Genomic DNA, 19,243 nt, shown 5'->3' with positions numbered 1-19,243 from the left:
GTTTTGCCTGCGTAAAGCTAGACCTTGAAATAGTATACTTTCGCTTTTTAATAACATTTTGCACCTTAAAATACTGTCTTTTTTTCTTTTGGTAAGATTGGTAGGGTTACAAGAGAGGATAACCTATCTTAGGGGCTGTTTACATGGACATAGGAAGATCCTAGAGGGCAGACCATCCTAGCGCCATATGTTTTCTCTATTCAGTTTCCATGCAAAAAGTTGTACTTGGCCCTAGCGCTAGGATGTTCCTAGAGATAGGAACTTCCTAGCGCTAGCTAAGAGAAAAGAAGATCCCAGCACTAGAAAGATCGTTGCACCATGTAAACTACTTTCGCTCGGAAGATCCTAGTACTAGGGACAAAAAGAACAAACATGGCGGCAGCCGGGCGTTCAGCTGCTCAAGGCCGACAGTTATTCTTCTTTTCCTTCTCCACTTGGTAACCACTTCGGCCGAAATTTCTGCTAGTAAAGCAAACGAAAAGTTTTTTCGCCTTCTCGGATCTTCCTAGTGCTAGGATCTTCCTCCCGCCATATAAACAGCCCCTTACAGTTCTCGGCGTTTTTCGACATTTGGAGAGAATGAAATTTTATTACATGTATTTTTATTTTGTTTCGCTTTGACGCGCCATACAGACGGTACTAATAAACAATTCATCTTCACAACAAAAAAAGGAATCACCTTTGACTTACAGCTGAAAATTAGTCTCATTACCCATGCTAAGAAAGATCTGACTTGCATTTACGAACAACGACAGCTGACTGGATTAAATCGTCTTCTGATCGGGTAACTGGTAAATTTATGTGATTGTTTGATGTTGGTAGCCTAACGCCGGTGAAAGCACTTTAGCGACTGACTCGTCCCCAGACGTCTCTCTTGTCTCGCGTGATGGCTCGCGTGATGTCTCGCGTGACGGGAGCGCAAAGGGTGATGGGAAGGCGGAAAGTTTCTTTCTATCCCTTTCCTCCTTCCCATCACGCCTTGCGCTTCGCTTTCTTCCTTCCCATCACTCTTCGCGCTCTGCGTTTCCCAATAAGAGAGACGACTGGGAACGAGTCAACTTTAGCGCTGTCATACTTGACTGGACTAATATTTGGGGAGTAATCGATTTTTGAAATTGCAAAAAAATGCTTTTGATACGCAAGCCAAATACTTTACTACTAACAAAGATATCCATTATCGTGACTGCTGTTGTTTTTCTCTACAAAATTACACCCACGCCAAAAACAATTCCGTGGTTAGCCAAAATAGTTAAATACGCGTACGAAGAAAAAGTGGTCCGCGATGTGAATTTTACCTTTGTGAAACCGTCGCTGGTACCTCAGCTGCCTTCACGGGAAATATTTCTTCTTGTTCTCGTTTCGTCCGTTCCCAGAAGTGACTATCAGTTCGCTAGGGATGCCATCAGGAAAACATGGGGAAATAGCGATGAATGTGCAAACACACCTGATGTATCAAGACAAGTATTTTGTCGATGGAAGGTCGTGTATCTTGTGGGAAAAAGCTACAACGAGTCGCTAGATTCGCAAATCACAGAGGAAGCGCGAAATTTTAACGATATTCTAGTGGGAAATTTCCACGATACGTACATTAATCTAGTCATAAAGTTGTTCATGGGATTTACCTGGGCCACAAAAATCAACTGCCGCTTTGTACTGAAAGCAGACGATGATGTCTACGTTCATCTACCAAAACTGACTTCATGGTTACAGCAAGCACCTTCACGCCTTTACGCAGGTCATGTTCACAAAAACGTGCATGTGTCGCGAGATCCTCACGAGCGAAACCCTCTTCCACCTGGTTCTTCTTTCAATGAGAAGTACTATCCACCTTATTGCTTAGGCGCGTTTTATATACTGTCGCGTAATATCATACCAGACATTTTAGAGGCTGTCAATCGATGGCGTCCGTGGCCTATCGAGGATACTTATACAGGTGTGTTAGCCAGGGATATCGGGGTTTCTCCAGTTGATATCCACGGCTTTGTGTTGACAGGAACAGTAAGTAGGGATTTGCCTTATTTCACGGAATGCCATTGGTTTCCTACTATTGCCCTTGGGCACAGGCTAACGCCGTCACACCTACAACTTATTCACGATAAATTTGAATCTTTGTCATTGTTTAATGGTTCAACCTGCCCTTCAGACAAGTGTTCAAATGTTACCGGTTCTTGCATTCTTCTTTTCATTTATATTTTACTATTCATCACCGTTCCCTTATCAGCGTATGCCTGGGTGAGAAAAGAAAGATTGAAACTAAACACTCGATGGTTTTTAACTCTATGAAAACAGTAAAAAGTAAAGCCTTGTTTCCTCTTGATCGCAAACGATCGCAGACGCAAAGAGTTCTTTGATAATATGGAAACAAAATTGTGCGATCTTTTGTCGTGATCACGATCGCAGGAGATAGTAGTTTGAAACTGTCGTTGTATTATTTTCACCCAACAAACAGCGAAATAAATACTTGAGCGCGAGTGAAAATATATTATTTTAAAATGGCTTTCCTCTCTTTTGTTCTTTTAAATTTACCTCGTATATTTTAAAAGAACTGAATAAATTAAACCAGTTACTTTTGACGCCTCAATGAATAGTAAATTTCAAACTCCAGCTTGTTGATGTTGCAAATTACTGTTTTAACAATGGCTGCAGTCACATTAGGACTACTAACAATAGTTAAGACAGTGATTACTATAGTTAGTTCTTATGGTAATGTAACCACTACTCTGTCTGTTCTAGAAATTTACCCTTCGATGATTTAAAAAAAAAGAATGTACTAGGTAGTTTCATTTAATAGAGGTAATTTTCATTCAGCGACACAGGCATACTTAGAAAAAGACTGAAAATTTGAGTTCTCTCAACAGAGTCAAAGGTATTACCAGTTCGGATGCTTTCAGTATCACACTGACTGAGCCCCATAATTTATTCACCAGGCTTAAAACTTAACATCGCATTTTTTTCACATGTCTCATTTGACTTTTAAAAAAGTATCATAGAAGCCAGAGTATAAGCTTGGTGATAGGATAAGACAGACATCAGACAGATTAAAAGGGGCAGTGTCACCTATTTTTAGCGTCACTATGAATAGCCAAAAAAACATATTTTTATGGACGTAGACGTTAATAATAATGTTTGAGCATTGTTAACAATAACCCTACTAGTTCACATAGACTAGTATCATTCATCTTTGGCTGAGGATAGCTGGGATGGAAATGGATTGCAACTTGAAAAAAATTGGCCCATTTTTTCAAGTTCCTTCTCAACAACACAGTGACCAAAACGTGCAAAACCGTCACCTACCGAGACGTACAGATACCAAACGAGATATTGTGACAAAATTCACACCGATTGGAATTATGTTGTCGAAAGCGTGTTACACCCCTCATTGCAACTTGTCTCACAAGGAGAAATTGCGTTGCGAGTTGTAGAAAAAGTAGGCTGGTCTAATTATTTTCTCAACGTTAATGTTACGAGATAATATTGTTATTTCCATACAGCGCAAAAAACATACAAATATTATCGATACTTTCGCTTACATGCTTTCGTTAGCATTTATTTGCAGATTGCTGGAAAATTTAATTTGATCGTGGACAAGCGTTAATCGATATATGAACAACCGAGCGCTGGTTCAATGTGTAGCCTTTGTGATGTATATAGTAATTGCGAGTTTAACCAAGTTGATATACCTTCTTTGATTCGGCTTTGTTCAAGTACAAACTACATTTTGAGGGTCCACTTTCAGCTGTGTTGAGAGTTGCCGGTATGTTCCTCCAGTTAACCCTAAGTTGCTGCCAGTTTGAATTTGGGCAAACGTGGCATTAAGTACAGTGTTTGTATGGCAATCAGATAACAAACAACTTCTGTACAAATTGATCTAGGAGACATTTAAACTTAAAGAACTGAACTAAGATTTTATTGAACAGATTTGAGAGAGGCAGGTTTCCCCAGAAAGCGTATACATTCCTCAGTAAAAGAGAAAAAAAATTCAAAGTTGATTATATGGCCTCACGTATGTTGAAATACTTTCCCCAGATATATCCAGTTGACGGGGTTTAAATGCTAAAGAAATTTATTAATACGGAAACTGTTTGTCATCGGATTCCCATACAAGCCGTGTTTCTTCAATTCAAAATGGCGGCCAATTCCCTGAAAGCCGGGTCATTCAAGGATTTACTATCTCGGTTGCACCCTATGAATATTAATAAGGATCAAGTGACGAGGTTTTAGTCTATGACATATTGGGTTTGAGTTACAATAACGACTTACTTATTTTTTCATTTTAACTGTATTACCCGCCACTTTTATTTCTAATAAAAATTTCATGTAAACTACGATTGTTTAGCTAGGAATCAATCAAAGAATTCTCACCTTTCCTCAAAACATCGTCCCTGTTTTCCCTTCTTTGTTCTTCAGGCCTTGCTTTTATGAACAGAGAAACAAATTTCCTCACGATTTTGTCGGCGTTTGCATGCTTTCTTTATCTGTTTCTTGCAGCCGTTGCTGTCGAAGAATGGTTTTGGAAGCCATAAGGCCAGGTTACTGACTTTTAGGCTTACATGACGTAAGTGTCGAAAAGCCGTTTATGTATTTATTCTTTTTTTTTTTTTTTTCACCTTTTTTGAGGCAAGAAAAGTCTGAATTTTCATCCACTCTCAGCAAATATCGATAATTAGGGTGGCCCATATAGGACATTAATGTAATTCTTTTTCAATTCAAGTCTACAACTGAAATTTTTTACCATAAAAATCCGAGTTGTACAGTTTCAAATTGTACAACTCGGATTTTTGTGGGAAAAATCTGAGTTCAGTATCAATTGAAATAGATTTACAACTCGGATTTTTGTGGTAAGTAATCCGAGTTATAGATTTGAATTTAAAAAATTTATATTGATGTCCTCTATGGGCGGTCACTGTAGATAATGATCCAACAATACAAAGATATTTGATTCTCGTTGGCTTGCAAACGAGCGAAAACTCGCAGAAACCGGGTCAAACTTAAGTCGTAGGGTTTGACTCTTCCGCAAAGTTCACAGGATCAAATGAAAAAAGCTAGTTCCAGACTAACAAACTGCAATAGGCAGTACCCTGCTATCCTGCACTGTGTAAATGCAGTTTGCTCACGGTAAGACAGCGAATCTTGAGATTATTTTCACACCTTCGTAACTGCGGATTCAGTTCATATTTGTACATCATCATGCTGTGGCTTTCCGCTTACAATCTTCATAAACATGCGCTTTCCGTGATGGCGTTGATTCTGAATTACTGTTGCAAGCGAAAGAAGAAAGGTGTTTTCCTTGAACTGTTTTGCATGTACCAGACGTATCTGGCTGGGAATACGGAAAAAAAGAACAATTTTAATCAGACTTATAACTTACTTGGTCCAGAAGAAAATTACGTAGTTGTACCAAACTGGACATTGAAATTGTCCGTTTGCTTTGGTGACAGGCTTGCATTTGTAAACGGCGTCACACCCTTTCACTTTTGAAAGTGCCACATGGAACATGATACCATCACTGTCGGAAGGATGTAAATTTCCGAGTTTGGTCTCAAAAAGGCAATGGAAATCATATGTTTCGGTCCTGCTTCCTCCACAATCTCCTCCCTTCTTTATAAGGGAGTTTGGGATTGAGTGCAAATACGAGCTGGCGGAACCTGAGAATGAGCGCGAAGCGGATGCTCAGCTATGGGAAGGAGAAAAGCGAAGCTGTTGGGGGGGGGGGGGGAGAGGGGGGCTTATAGTTCCCCGCGCACCCGCCGCCGGCCACCGGCCGTTACAACTTCGAGCGAGCGACTGGAGAGGAAGAAGTAGTTTGGTCTAACACAGAGTGTAGGGTTTTAAGTAATAGATCAAACACGAGGAAGAGTGTTTCCTCCGATTTCCAAACACCGAGAAGTAGGTTGGAAAAACGAGGCGCAGCCGAGTTTTTTAACCTACTTCGAGGTGTTTGGAAATAAGAGGAAACACTCTTTCAAGTGTTTGATATAGCTCCTCAAACTATTGATAATTCTTGGAGAAATTCGAAGCAAAAGTTCACAAAATTTTATGATAATTAAGATCACATTTCTAAACCTCCTTCACTACCAAAGTCAGTTTGAAAGATAACATTCAATCGAAAAGCAAGCTTGTAGTCAGGGCAGAGGCAAACGAGGTAGTTCTGCAGTTCAAAGCATTTAGAATTTAGTTAAATGAATACTCAGATCTTTCCATGGAAGATATTTCCAAGAAATAGTTTTGAATTCACTTAAAACACGTTAAGAAAGATCTATTTCGGCGAACGTCAGCTATGGTGGTTGTTTGTGTAAGGTCATTCCTCACTTCAGCCCAGCGTCAAATCTCAGCACTGACTAGTTTGGTATCTTTTCACGTTTCAGGTCTTTATTTCGTAGTTCTTTTAAAATATGCCTCCCTCGCAGACGCTCTTTTGGGGAGGAAAGTTTGCGTGACGAGCCAAAAGAGCATCTGCGAAGGAAGGCTAGCTTTGATTATACTAGGTTCCGAATACGGTCAAACCTGTACTACAGTATAGCAATTATTGTGAGAAATTTGTTTGTTTGTTTGTTTGTTTGTTTGTTTGTTTATTTGTTACGTATACAGCTAGAATCGTGATGTCGATATTTTACTTTTTCTTCTGCCTCCTTACAGTAAAAATTATGGAATTATTTCACGTAATCTTCTCTTATCATGTTAATTTACTTGGTTGCCTGGTTTTGAAATTCACTTTTTGTACTCGCGTCACTCTTTTAAAGTTATTAATTATAACCATAGAATTTTCCAGATGGCTCTCTTATGCCTTCGTTTTAACCTCAACAAAGCAACATCTTGTAGTTGCCAAAAAAATATAATTTTGTTACACAGACAACCACTCAAACCACAACACAACAAAATATAAATAAGACTTGACAATGACAGAAAGCTCATTTTTTTAAGTCCAAATGACTTATTTCTTAAGTGCTATTCGTGAATTTGCAAGAGAATAGTAAAGACAAATAAATAGCTTTTGTTTTAATTACTGTGAACTTTGTTTGAAAAGGAGATTTATTTAGTCGGGAAAATAAATTGAAATTCTGATTAAAGATCTGGCCGCTTCCGTGAAGAAAATTAAAAACTACCCAACCGACAAAGTTGCGTGTTAAACACTTAGTTCGATAAAAGCATTACTGTGGTGTTCGTGGCTAAAAGCACTTTTAGGTTTTTGTTTTTCTGCCGGGTACTATTATGAATAACAGTTTCTTTTTGTCCTGCATTGATTTTCTGAAGAAGCAGCAAGCTGCTCACGATAGTAAAGAATATAGAAAATCTTTATGTATATAATCAATTATTCCGCCGTGAAAATGACTAACCTGGCTGTTAATTTAGAAATGCAAGGTGATGTGCCAATTTATGCACAAACGAGAAATTACCTTTTCCAATTAACATTTGCGTCTTCGCATAATGCTGTTTATTAACTTCGCTTTAGGAGATCAATTTTACTGTCTTTATGTTCGATTCAATCCTTCATGCGCAAAATTAAAAAAGTTATTTCATATAAAATAATGTTCACAATGATTGAATTTTTCGTCCTGTGCTGCTAGTATTTCGATCACGGGAAGTTTGAGAATTGTTGGCATTTCGATCGCGGAAATTTTGAAAGAAAGAGGATTTTTCAATTCGTATGCGAAAGTGCGCGGCGAAACGGAACAAGGGCAACGCGATAGTGACTGTACCAAGAACGGCGAAAATCGCACCCAGAATCTTTCCCATTGTCGTAGTGGGAACTTTATCGCCATATCCAACGGTACAAATAGTAATTATTGCCCACCAAAACGTATCGGGGATACTTTGGAAGTCATTGTTTTCATCCTCCTTCAACTCCACGAAGAATACCGCGCTTGAACTCACAATAACAAAGGTAGTTGCAAATGTGACTAGGAGGCCTAGATCTCGCATTCCTGAAGCAACTGTCATCACCAGTATTCTCATTCCTTCCCAGTAACGTACAATTTTTAAGATGCGTATTGTGGCAAATGTTTCCAATACTAACACCACAGTCGTTGCAGACGGCCATGTCAGCTTTACTATGAGTTCTAAATAGAAAATTACGATCGTAGCGAAATCCGCGCAGTTCGGAAGCAGTTTAAAATAACCGCTTTTGTTTGGAGAAGCGAGCAGTCGCACAGCGCACTCCAACGTAAACCAACTGTAGCAAACGAGATCAAAAGAGAACCATTCGTCATTTTGCAAGCTTATTTCAACTGGCTGTCTTTGCACGGAAATATCACTCGTTGAGTTTTGTCCCTGGAAGCTTTTCTGTTCTTGAACACGCCGTGGTTGCAATGAGTCGACAGTTTTCAAGCAAGAAGCTATTACCGACACCACTATGAACACCTGCGAGAGAATCGCTAACATTTTCGCAGGCATGGATGAATTCGGAAATTCAAAGAGTTCCCATAATGTCCTCTGCCAGACGTTTAGTGGGCGAGAGCGGTTAAGATCGCCGAGTAAAGCATTTTCCAACCTCTGACAGCTGTCGGGCTCTACGGGGAGCATGAAAAATTTAACTTCTTCTTCAAACACTTGGGCTGGTACATTGTCTGGATAAATTAATCTCCCCTCGTTTTGATAGTAAAACAGTATCCCCTCAAATGCTTGCCTGTGGCGGTCAAAAAAATATTCCTCTCGCTGGGAATCAAAGTATTTAAGTCTCTTTTGTGGGCAGCCGAGTAGAGACTGCGGAAAATGCGATAACTTGTGTTCGCTAATTTCAAAGATCGCCCCACTCACGTTTATAACAAGCGGACGATCGACGGAATCCTCGACGTCTTTGTTTGTTTCCAACATCAGACTGAGAATTCCCGCCGCTTTGTTTTGAAGAAACGCAGGATTCCGGGAGTAACTCAGCTAGTGTATCTTAGCTAGTAAGATTTTGGCTCAAATCTTTGACTGTGTAGTTCAAAAGGCATGCGAAATTCAGCTGGAATGTTTCCCGGCGTCGATACCTGTTCACAGACACGCGTGATTTTCAGAGGCCATTGATTTTCTTGAGCCCATATTCAAACCGGCGAAAGGTGGCAGTTATTGTCACAGATCTTTGACACTTGGCATTTTTAGTGCTAATTGCCTTCTTTATAGAAGAAAAGCACAAAGGAAACCATCAAAGCGAATACTTAGAAAATCACGTGGGAACCAAGAAACCAATAACATGCGCCATAAATACAACGAAATTTCCTGTAAAAATCGTTCCGCTTCCTTTGTATCGTCACAGTTGATCAGTAAAATTGAACTGCACTCAAAAACAGGAAAAGAAGCGAACGTGTGTCTTCGTTGCTCGTCTCCAAATTATCAACTTTGTAAATTTTGCGCCTTTTAATATGCTAAAATACGCGATATCCAATGTATTCACAATATGTCAAACAAACGTAATATTAATAAAAGGCCGCCTTTTCAATCTCTTTAGCTTGTAGAAACAATTCCGCTGCAAAAGCCTTTAGAGATCTATTATATATCATGGCGAATTTATTTAAAAATACAATTTTAACTCGTTACCATTGATGTTTGCTTATATACGATGAAAAAATTGTTTTTTATTTTATTATAATTTTAACATGGCAGTTGTTACATTCTCCATTACCACAAATATACACGTCAAATAATTTTATTATTGTTTTTCGTCAAAATTGATGGACAGGTACTACTCGGCCGCAGGTGCACGGCTTCGAAGGATAATAACACCACTGTTTTTTGTTTTTGTCTTCGTACTTTATCATCGCGCTTCTAGCTTTTACCTTCAGCGTGGCAATAATATACAGCTATTTCAATTAACGTTGTCAGATCAAAGTATAAATCTATAAGGCAAGACCTCAAGATTCTGTGGATTTTTTAAGAATAAGTTCGTCAAAATCAGCTATGCCTCATCGAGCCATTTGAATGAAAGATATGTTACGGGTATCAAATGACTGAGGTGGCAGCCTCTTTGAAGATGTGTTGATTTTGATTAACTTATTTATAAAAAAATCCACAGAATCTTGAGGTCTTGTCTTACAGCTTTATACGTTGATCCGACAACGTTAATTGAAATAGCTGTATATGAACAAAAGATAATGTACTAAGTTAGATTTTTTTCATAAGTTCATCTTCCAGCGCTCAGAACCTATAGCACCCTTGTCGCACTGAAACGAAAAGATCACTTAGAAATTTAACTACATTTCATTTGAGCTACTTTGCGATTACTTCAACTCGTTCAACTTCTACAGAAACGGCAAACTACTCAGAACTGATAAAATTGGTAGGAGTGGTGTTCAAGTAAAGAAATTAAAGAAAATGAAACATTTACCGTCGTGTGTTCACGTCCTCCACAAAACCTTAAATTTGGTCATTTCACGTTGTTGTTTTACAGGGGGCCGACAAAGAAATGTACCGAAATTTGAAACGTACGTGCAAAGAGCGATTGTTTTTACTCATTGAATCTACTGTTTCGCGGCGTTGTCGTTTCCGTCGCCGTCGTCGTTTCTCAAGTTCGTCATTAGTTTGCAAATGTTGTTCAAACCAGGCACCAGTTGTTCAAAGGTCGGATAACTTTATCCTGTGGATAAGTCACTATCCGACAGTTTCAATCTGGGAAAAGATTTCAGTATTTCCTCTTGTACAAGCGAGTATGCACACTCTAACCACAGTTAAGTTTGGGAGTGTACGAAAACCTTGGACAACGTTGAACGTGGAGTATATTTTAGACACCGAATAGTGCCTTATCCAGCGGATAAAGTTATCCGGCCTTTGAACAACTGAGGCCAGGCCGCGCATGTTCAAAGAGCGGATAGGTTTGTCCAGTAGATAAATCGCTATCCAGGGGGTAAAATACGCTCTAACTAATACATTATATCCGCTGGATGGCGACTTATCCCCTGAATAAATTTATCCGCTCTTTGAACAACTGGGGAAAAATCGCAAGGCATTATTTCGTGATTTTTTCAAGATTTAAGATGCCGGCGCATTAGTCGACGAGACCGTATTCTTGGAGGTGTGAAAAATGAGTTTTCTGGGTAGTCACTGGAGCCTTTCTTCGTCAGTTCCTAAATTACAAAAAAAGTTAGTCTTGTTCTGTTACCTCCGGCTAGTCGACTTTGGGAGCCAAACATGTAAGATTTTCTGTCATAAATCTACGTAACATAGCTCAGAATCTCATTTCTAGATTAGACTAGAGTGTAGATTACGATTTACCGTCTTTCAAAAAAGTTAGGAATGGCTGCCAAAGAACTGTACAGAAATACCTTCAGCCAGCTCTCGGGCAGCTTAATAGAGGATATACTGAGAATGATGTATCATTCTAGAAAGTGACACAGGCATACTCGGAAAAAAGAAATCCGAGTGCTCCTATCAGGAGTCGAACCTAAGACCTCCCGATTACTAGTTCGGATGCTCTACCACTGAGCTACAGGAGACTCGTGAGAGCTAAGGCCATTAAACTAGGTTCATGGGACAAACATCCTGCATACTGCTAGGATTTGAATGTGGAACGTGTGGTATATGAAATAGATGTGATGGTATATTTCAAGCCTTGTGAATGAATGAGAAATGTTTTATTCTAGAAAGTGACACAGGCATACTCGGAAAAAAGAGGATATACTTTTACAAACCCGGGGGCTTTTTTTGGATTCTGAAGCCATCTTCATTTGATTTTAAAATATACCAGTGATTTCTTCTTCCTCTTCTAGCCCTTGCAACAATTCGTTTAGTTTGTTGTTACTGTTTCCGTCTTCAAATATCTCTTCTGAATAATACTCCTGTTTCTTGCGAGCGCTAAGAAAATCTTTGCAGCCATTGTTCCCTTCATGTAAGACACATTCAGTGTACTCTTTAATATAAGTTTCAAGAAAAGTTATTGGCACTTGTCCATGTGACAAAATGTGATAATGGAAATCTTGAAGTTTAAATTTCGCTCCAAGTTTGGCTAGAGTTTCATTGCGCATTTTCCAAATGGCCAATTGACCAGTCATGTACGCGGTGGCTTGTCCCGGCCAGGACTGGTAACGACTAACCTCCTTAGCAATGACGTCACTGTCATCCCACAGGTAACGATTGAACAAGTCCAGCGCTTGATCACGTGTCATGTTCGCAGAATGGAGTCCAGTGTCGATAATAAGACGAAGAGCGCGCCATATTTGGGATTTGATAAATCCGTAGCTCTCGAGCGGACGATCTTGGAACAGATCTGAAAACAAATATTGGTTGGCACTGAGAAGCAATTTGATGTTATATGTTCTGTATTCAATTATGCATTCCTTTTTGGTTTTGGGCTTACTGAGCTCTCTGCTTTAAAGTGCATGCAATTAGTATGAATTAAGCTAACAACGGAGAAGGTGGGAACCAAGCTATTGGCTTAGGTTTAATTTTCTGGCACTGGTTATAGTTTGAGCTAGATTGAACAAGAAACATCTTTTCCCACGCTTCACACCGGCTGACTGTGTTTTTCCGCTTTGGGGAAGAGTTGCCTATTTTTCAATTCCCAACCTTAGCAACAGTTGGATGTTTTCCCGCGCTTTGCATTAGTTTCCCTTGGAAGTTTACTTCTTATATACAGAAATGTACGCAATGGAGATTTTAGTGAACTTGACAGAATTTGTAAGACATGAAATCTTTGTTGTTTGTTATAAATAATTGAGTGTCGTAAAACCAAAAGCAAAGCTATTACCCTGACTAATCACAACAGACGCAAACCGCAAAATGAACCAATCATGATCAGAACTCGAAGCAAATACATGCAACCGGCGTGAAGCGCGGGAAAACGCATACGAACGAGGCACGAATGGTTTTGGTTTGACTTCCCATTGGTTGAGAAAGCGGCGCGAGTTTTGTGAACCAATCACAGAGCGTAGTTAAACAAAACTAAACAAAACGGGAATTACTTTTGATACTCAGTTGACAACCACTCTAAGCCGTCAATAAATAAGCGATACAGTTTTAATGCATGGTTGGCTAACCTGTGTCCTGAGCTGCTAATGGATTTTCTGCGTACAAGGCCCATCCCTCAATAAAGGCTATCACATGGGAATACCTCAAAAAGTCAAAATCTACATCAGCCAGGCAAGGATCTCTATTAAAGAAAGAAAGTATTCAATGTAATCTGGTTTGTTAAATTATAGAAGTAGTTAAGATGATATTTTAAGAAGTCAGGAAATTATCAAGAGCAGAAAACAAACATAAAGGCTTAAGCTTTGGCAGCGACTAGCTTCTAATTGCTCCACACAGTATTACTACTTGGTAAACCTTAAGGGCACCATAAGAAATATATGGACAGTATAGAGGATTTGCATGCTGACATTAGTAGGTTAACTTGCACTCGGGCCTACCTGGCCCACATGGCCCAGTTTCTATAGCATAAAGCTACAGCTAAAAGTATTGCTACCTTCCCCTCACCCCCGGATGGGATGCTAGTCCATTGTACGGTTTCCCTTAGCAGTATATCGCTAGTACCCTATACACCTGGGTGAAGAGAGAATGTAACGCAAAGTTTCTTGTCGAAGGATACAATACAATAATGCAGAGATCAACCAAGCCTCGAGCCACTGACCCTCCGATCATCCAACCGTCCAATCTCTTACCCAGAGTCCTCAGGCTTTTTGGCCAGCGGTGGTCTCCTGGCGACCAACCGCTGGCCAAAGAGCCTGAGGACGCTGGGCCCGAGATTGCCAACCGTCCGATTGAAAGTCCGACGCGCTAACTACTACACCATCGCGTCTTCACATGTTGATATTGAGAAAGATTTTAAAATAGGATTTTGCCGACTCCATAAATAAATAAAAATAAATAAATTACTTTATTTGAGTGTCGATGTATTTAGCACAGAGAGCACTAATTGGGGATTGGTTTTTGAGGAGAGGGGAAAACCGGAGTACCCAGAGAAAAACCTCTCGAGAGACGAGAACCAACAACAAACTCAACCCACATATGACGCTGGAAGGCATGGGCTCTCACCACTGCGCCATCAATGCTCACCATACTTACCGGAAGCGCTCAAAATAACCTTGCATTTGTGTGTGGTGACCGGGATTCGCTTCATGTGCGTTCACAGCAACCTCAAGGAACTTTGGCCCCATTCGATCCACGAAAAATGGCAACCGATACAAGCCGGGTCCTTGGCACGTGCTTGTGCCTGATCTATAGCTTTGAACGGAAAACAGGGGATGAAAATTTATTGCCATGGAAACTGGACACGTTGGAACGGTAGTTTTGTTCCCCGTGAAGTAAAACAAGCTGGTCAGTTTGGGCCTAATGCGAGCGATTGTATTACGAGCCAGGTCCTGCCATTTCAACATTGTTTTATAACGTTCTGGACAATACACTTGAGCATCTGAAAGAAACAAAGCAAAAAACTGAATGAACTGAATGAATCGCTTTAAAATAAATTTACAGATTATTTCAAGGTGAGAGTGTTCTGTGTGTTTTCTGCTAACATAAAAGACGGGGGCGGGGGGGTGGGGGGGTAAAATCAGCTGTAAAATCATTACTGTTATTATTCAACACATTGTAATACTGCATAGATATGGATATGCTGCACTGAATATTCGTCGTCCGTAGTCAACTGATATCCGGCGAGATACGTTATTTCATGTATCGGGGAGACAAATAGCAAAATAAAGATAGTCTCAAACTTTTCTGAGATAAAACTATGCTTTGTTATCAATGCGTTGAATAATTAAACAATTATCCTGCTCAATCTTGCGGAAAATCCCCTGATTTAAGCCAACCAGGCCTACGGGCTCGTCAGCTAAGTATCAGGCGATATTCCGCATGATTTTACAGGAAAACCCCCCAAAACGTCTGCTAAAATATGGCATAAAGTGGTGTGTCTCTTTGTTGCTCTGTAAATTGTGTAGTTAGATAATTTGATTCAAAAGCATAGTTTATTCTTGTTTTTACCTTTTACACTCTTGCATTTAAAGAAGGCCTCTTCATTTGATTCATTCTCTGGAAAGGGATGTTCGTTAAAATACATGGCTGATGAATTCAGGTGTTTTCTGAACTCAAGCACAGCTTCGTCTGTATTTTCTTTCTTTGTGATCTGTTTTGCAATCACAATAGCTTTTCGGTAGAGATTATCCAACATCTTCCAACCAAGATCATTAACTTCGTCTAAAAGGGAGAAGAAAGAGTCGGTAAGATCCGGCTAAATCGTCGCACCTTTGTGAAGTCGAGCGAATAAAAATAGCTTTTACAGTCAACTCCCTTTATTGCGGACACCTTCGGGACCGCGAGTTGGTGTTCTTAATAGCGAGAGTCCGTAATAGCATGAATTTATTTCAGTCAAACGTTTGTAATTTATTTCTGCTAAGGATTTAGTTGCTGTCCGTGTTATCGGGGTGTCCGTAATAGTGAGGTGTCCGCAAGGCGAGAGTTGTCTGTAGTTGGACTTAAGGGCGAGTCCATTGAAATGAAAGCTACTGAGCAGCACTTTCCTGTAGTGCTGTTTATTATGCTGTACAAGGTGGTTCTAACTTTTGAGTCTGTGGGCGAAATCCTAAAGTGTGACCATTCAAATGAAAGCTACTGAGCAGTACTTTCCTGTGGTGCTGTTTGTTATGCTGTACAAGGTGGTTCTAACTTTTGAGTCTGTGGGCGAAATCCTAAAGTGTGACCATTGAACTTCTAACTTTCTAACGTTCTAACTTTTTAGCTTGAGGATGAAATCTTTATGTGTGACCATTCCAAGTGTATTCTACATTCAGCCTCGATTTTAAACAGCGCCCAATCTCGCATCTCGCATCCTGCCAACATACTTTTCTAATTGTCCCTCAGTAGTCAACAAATCAATGAGGTGTTACCTGGAGTGATGCCTTGTGTTGTGGAAAATGACATAAAATTCCTATAAGACTCTTTTCCAGAAATGATACTTCCCCCACTCCTGAGAGTCTTATTGGTACGCTTCAAGGTTCTACTCCCATTGTAGTAAACATAATCCACAGGCAGGGTTCCCAGGCCACTTGATACATTGTTCGGCATACAGTGTGGTATGTGCTCACTCTCAAGGTACTCAAACAAGTCAAGTAAAGGTGACCCAACATTGGTAATGAGATTCTCTTCAACGAGAATGGATGCATTCTTGCCGTACTTTGCTATTATCTTGGCAGATTCGTCTGGCAGTATTTCAGAGAGGAAGACAGATACAACATTCCACTTTAGGACTCCACGACCTGATTTTTTAGAAACAATAAATCGCTGAATCTTTACTTGACTCTTGCTTGAGTTAGAAATATGGAAGAAAAAACGCAAGGAAAGGAGAGGAGGATATCAACTTCCTACCTGATCTTTGGGATGCAATCTGGAAATATTTATTCTCCAAACACGTCTTACCAGCTTCGCACACGGTCACAGATCCCACCATACCAGTTCTGATCCCGTCTTTCAAGTTTTCTTTAAACTGGTTTATCCCGATCTTGAACTTGCTAAGAAAAGCTAAGGTAACTTCTAATTCCACTGCTGTCTTTGGGCGAAAAAGTTGCAGTGCTGTAGCCAGATGAACTTTAATCGATGTAATGCCTTTGAATGTCCTCGTGCAGTAACTTCCAGGGCCAAACATCCAATAACCTTCAGAACGGATAATTAAAAGGAAGAACAAAACGTCTCAGAATATAACTCTTTTGATTTTCATATCCAGTCAACTCCCTTTATTGCGGACACCCTCGGGACCGCGAGTTAGTGTCCTTAATAGCAAGAGTCCGTGATAGCAGGAATTTCTCTCAGTGTAACGGCTGTAATTTATTTTTAATAAATAATAATAAGAAAATTTAAATTTATACCGCGCAGTTTCTATAAAAATATTCAACTGCGCCTTACAACAAATATTAAATTAAAAATAAAATAGAAGTTCAAAATTACAATTCTAAATTTTTGCTGGGGATTTGGCTGCTGTCTGTATTATCGGGATGTCCGTAATAGCGAGGTGTCGTAAGGCGAGAGTTGACTGTATAGGTTAGTGACAGGGAGGCTCTGGAACCTTTTGGATGTAAATTAGCGTTGGGGGACGTTATTTATAAGCTCTATTTGGGTAAGAAAATTTCTGGTGGACATTTCTGGAGAGACTTTTTTTAAGGGGTTTTATGTGGAGAAGTATGAACTTTTTTGGTTGATATGACTTTGTATGGTCTAAGAGCGTGGCCTCAGTCGCACCTAGGCACTGAGCAGCATTGTAATTGACGGTTTGCATATGACGTCACGGCGGCCATGTTGGTGGACAGGAACAATAAGATTTTTCTCCTCTGGGAGTTAAGTTCCATTTTTATACAAATTATGTGAACACATTTTCTTTTGTTTTGTACATCAACATGGCGGCAATGCAAACCACCTATAGACCTTATTTGCTTCGTTGTTTTGTTGCCCCATTACAGATCATATGACGGTACTCTAAGGAGAAGTCTCTTTTAGAATTGGCCATATTTACGCTGGAATGCATTCTTTACTTCCAAAAAGACAAAGGATCGATTCTCCTGAAAAATATCACGTGGTTTGTGATGGGCAATTAGCATACAGAGCGAATAAGGTCTATAGAGTGTTTCACATGACGTCACAACGGCCATGCTGGTGTCCCAAAACAAAAAATGGCGGCCATGTTGATGTCCCAAACTAAACCTCTGGGAATTGAACTCTATTTTTATGCAAATACTTTATTTTGTTTCAGTAAACCTATATGGCCAGTAGTCATGTGAATGAAAACGCTCTATAGACTCAAGATGATAACCGTTTACCTACCTGCCAAATAATTGCTTTCAAAAGGTCGTCCAAAGTAGTGCTTCAAGAAATGATCGGCTTTAGCTATCATGCGCCGTTCACGTGCTAACAGTTTTGTCTTGTCAATCTTCATTTCATTTAGCTCCTTCCATAGTGCTTGCGATCGTTCAGAAATGGTTTTAATACTCTTCGGGGTAGGGTTATATGGTTGGAATAGTTTCTTTATGTACTCCATGGGGACACCTCTCATTTTACCAGCTTCGTATGGATGAAGCTCGTAGTATGATCTGTCAACTTTCTTGAAAAATTCTGGAAGACCTGCCATGAAGGAAAAATCTGTGACTTTCACGACGCAATTGAAACAACTGAAGGGTTTTGAGCAAGACCAGCATGAGTCATATTTTTTGCCTTGAAATCGAAATTGCTCCAGATTAGCCCTGTTTTGGGACTATTTTTGTTATCATGCAAAAAAAACTTTAGTTAGTTGCGTATTTAGTTTTCGAACAAAATACTTAATAAACTAAACATATCTTATTAACGTTTCTAGAAAACTCAAGCAGCGACCTACACAAAAAAGATACTGACGCGCTCCTGGCTTGAATAATTTCTTTTGTTCACAACCACAAATGCTTATAGCTTGACTTGGTCCTTTCTAGCCTGCAAACAGCAGACGTATTTCCGGTCGTACCTCCGAAAAAGTTACGACCGGAAATACGTCTGCTCGGCTGTTCCATTCTCGTACACATGCAATCTCTACAATAATGTTAAGCATGCACATTCATAACTGGTAGAAAGCATTATCACTCGTGGAACAAGAGCAAATTGAGCGGTACATGTATTTGTATCAAAACTGACAAATCCACATAAATTTGATACACCCGTTTATACCGATTGGCCTCCTCATTAAAGATTATCATCATCCATTCAATGGCTAGCGGGATTAAACGGCTAAGTGCTGATATCCCATAGGCAAGAGTGCAATAACGTCTACCTACTAACCTGCACGCTTTGCCTCTGCAGAGAATGCGCACTCGTCATGGGTATCACTGTTTTCATCACGGTGGGTTTCTGAAGACTTCTTTCCTTCGCTTCTACTCTTCACGATCAAGACCACTCCTATGGTGAAGAAGATAATTCCCACAACTGCTATGGCCACCGCTACAGCAAAGGCAATCTTTCTGTTTCGCTTGAATCGCTGAGGGCTTGTCTTTCGGCTCAATCGCTCCACTTCTACTTCATTTAGCCCTCTTTCTGGTGACAACACCTCATTTGCTTCAGACTCTGCCATCTTGGAAACGCCAGTTCTGAACCACAAGAAGACTAGACACAGTAAATCAACCAGACAAAGTTAATCAACATTGAAAGCGAAGTCATGGGTTCGTTTCGGGTGATGTGTTCCGGTTGTTTATAAAGCCTTTAGGTCGGCAGTCAGGCGTAGCATTCTTGTCGAATCAAGATAAGCTTAATTCTTTTATTGAAATACTTTGAACTTTGTATTCATGTCATAGACCATTTTCATAAATGACAGCCGATAACTTAAGTCTTTTATTTT

General features: G+C 39.9%; 2 protein-coding genes across 2 annotated transcripts; both read right to left on the bottom strand.

The window, feature by feature from the left end:
* Positions 1-6,137: 6,137 nt before the first annotated feature.
* On the bottom strand, positions 6,138-9,311 carry LOC146449569 (potassium voltage-gated channel subfamily A member 10-like). The gene has a single exon (XM_085101532.1). The coding sequence runs from the start codon at positions 8,809-8,811 to the stop codon at positions 7,531-7,533; it is 1,281 nt and encodes a 426-aa protein (XP_084957658.1). The 5' UTR covers positions 8,812-9,311; the 3' UTR covers positions 6,138-7,530.
* Positions 9,312-11,164: 1,853 nt separating this feature from the next.
* Positions 11,165-19,235, bottom strand: LOC146449568 (uncharacterized). The gene is made up of 8 exons (XM_085101531.1): positions 18,691-19,235; positions 17,713-18,009; positions 16,267-16,551; positions 15,789-16,157; positions 14,887-15,099; positions 13,972-14,317; positions 12,948-13,060; positions 11,165-12,178 (listed from the first exon to the last, which is right to left on the bottom strand). Exons 1-8 carry the CDS (start codon positions 18,977-18,979, stop codon positions 11,646-11,648), a joined length of 2,445 nt encoding a protein of 814 aa, XP_084957657.1. The 5' UTR covers positions 18,980-19,235; the 3' UTR covers positions 11,165-11,645.
* Between the last annotated feature and the right edge of the window lie 8 nt (positions 19,236-19,243).

This window comes from Pavona decussata, unplaced genomic scaffold (assembly GCF_977016875.1).
Source record: "Pavona decussata unplaced genomic scaffold, jaPavDecu1.1 SCAFFOLD_602, whole genome shotgun sequence".
NCBI classification, from domain to species: Eukaryota; Metazoa; Cnidaria; class Anthozoa; order Scleractinia; family Agariciidae; genus Pavona; species Pavona decussata.
This window is presented reverse-complemented; position numbering and strand designations above follow the sequence as displayed.

Coding starts and splice junctions, on each gene's coding strand:
- LOC146449569 (XM_085101532.1), bottom strand. CDS start 8,811: ATGTTGGAAACAAACAAAGACGTCGAGGATTCCGTCGATCGTCCGCTT.
- LOC146449568 (XM_085101531.1), bottom strand. CDS start 18,979: ATGGCAGAGTCTGAAGCAAATGAGGTGTTGTCACCAGAAAGAGGGCTA. Junction 16,552..17,712: donor TGAAAGCAATTATTTGGCAG/GTAGGTAAACGG, acceptor TCCGTTCTGAAG/GTTATTGGATGTTTGGCCCT. Junction 14,318..14,886: donor TAAATGCAAGAGTGTAAAAG/GTAAAAACAAGA, acceptor TGTTTCTTTCAG/ATGCTCAAGTGTATTGTCCA.